A 970-nucleotide genomic window follows, 5' to 3' on the forward strand; every position below is an offset into this window, starting at 1 on the left:
TCCTCACCCTGCTCCCCATCTCCAGCAACCTTTCCAGTCTGGAATGTGGTTGTTATTCCCAGCACTGATCCAGGAGAGAGGGAGGGAAATAGGTGGCTGAGCTGCCGGAGCAGCTTGTCTTGCTGTGCACCCTGATGCCACGGTGAGGGGTGCAAGGGGATGTGGGGTGTCAGGAGGAGGGGGATAGCAAGGCTGAAGAAGGGCTCTGTCTCCCCTGATCTCTGAAAATCCAGAGCTGATACCCCCAGGCAGAGGGGAACAGGGTGGGGGGTCTCTGGTCCAGCCCCCCCCCCGTGCCTGAACCCTGGGGACCTGATCCTGCCTGGTGCTGAGCCACTGCATCTCTTGAAATGGGACCTGCAGCTGGGATTTTGGGGGGTACAAGGGGTGGGTGGTTGATTTGGGGGTGCTAGGGGAAGATGGCTGATCTGGGGGGATGAAGGGGTGCAGGTGGGCGCCAGGATGAGGGGCTGATCCCCCTCTCCACACCCTGGCAGGGAGAAGCTGGGCGTCTACGAGAGTGTGAACATCATCAGCCCTCAGGACGCTGCCACCCTCTTCCAGGCGGAGGGGACACTGCCAGAACGCTTCAGTGTGCCTCCTTGGGTGGCTTACCGTGACTACCGCAACAAGCCCTACGGCGTGCTCCTCAAGTGAGGCAGGGGCCGGGAAGGTCCCCTCAAAATGGGGCTCCCAGGTCCTACCATGATAGCCTCAGCACATGGGGTGGTGGGAAGCTGGAGCATCAGGAGGGTGATGGGAATGTTGCTGGCCCCGTGCTTTGGGGGGTTGCTATCTTCCATGGATGGAGGGAACACCTCTGACTCCCCCTCTTTGGTGTCCCTCAGGAGAGGGGAGGCCTGGCGCTCTGACCGCCTGATGCTGAACAAGGAGGTGCTGTCACCCCAGGTGGTGGAAGGGTTCGTGCCCCTGCTGAGCAAGGTGGGTGAGGACTTTGTCCGACGGGCAA

The 970-nt window shown here is 61.3% G+C and overlaps 1 protein-coding gene across 1 annotated transcript in view; it reads left to right on the top strand.

Annotated features, from left to right (window-relative positions):
* The window catches only part of CYP11A1 (cytochrome P450 family 11 subfamily A member 1), a 3,775-nt gene that overhangs the window by 406 nt on the left and 2,399 nt on the right, over positions 1–970 (top strand). Inside the window, exons 2-3 of the mRNA XM_010171548.1 lie at positions 498–653; positions 849–970. The exon at positions 849–970 is cut by the window's right edge and continues 81 nt beyond it. Of these exons, the coding sequence (XP_010169850.1) occupies positions 498–653; positions 849–970 (278 nt within the window). The remainder of the gene's footprint in view (positions 1–497; positions 654–848) is intronic.

The sequence above is a fragment of the Antrostomus carolinensis genome, unplaced genomic scaffold (genome assembly GCF_000700745.2).
Source record: "Antrostomus carolinensis isolate BGI_N321 unplaced genomic scaffold, ASM70074v2 scaffold2227, whole genome shotgun sequence".
Classification (NCBI taxonomy): Eukaryota; Metazoa; Chordata; class Aves; order Caprimulgiformes; family Caprimulgidae; genus Antrostomus; species Antrostomus carolinensis.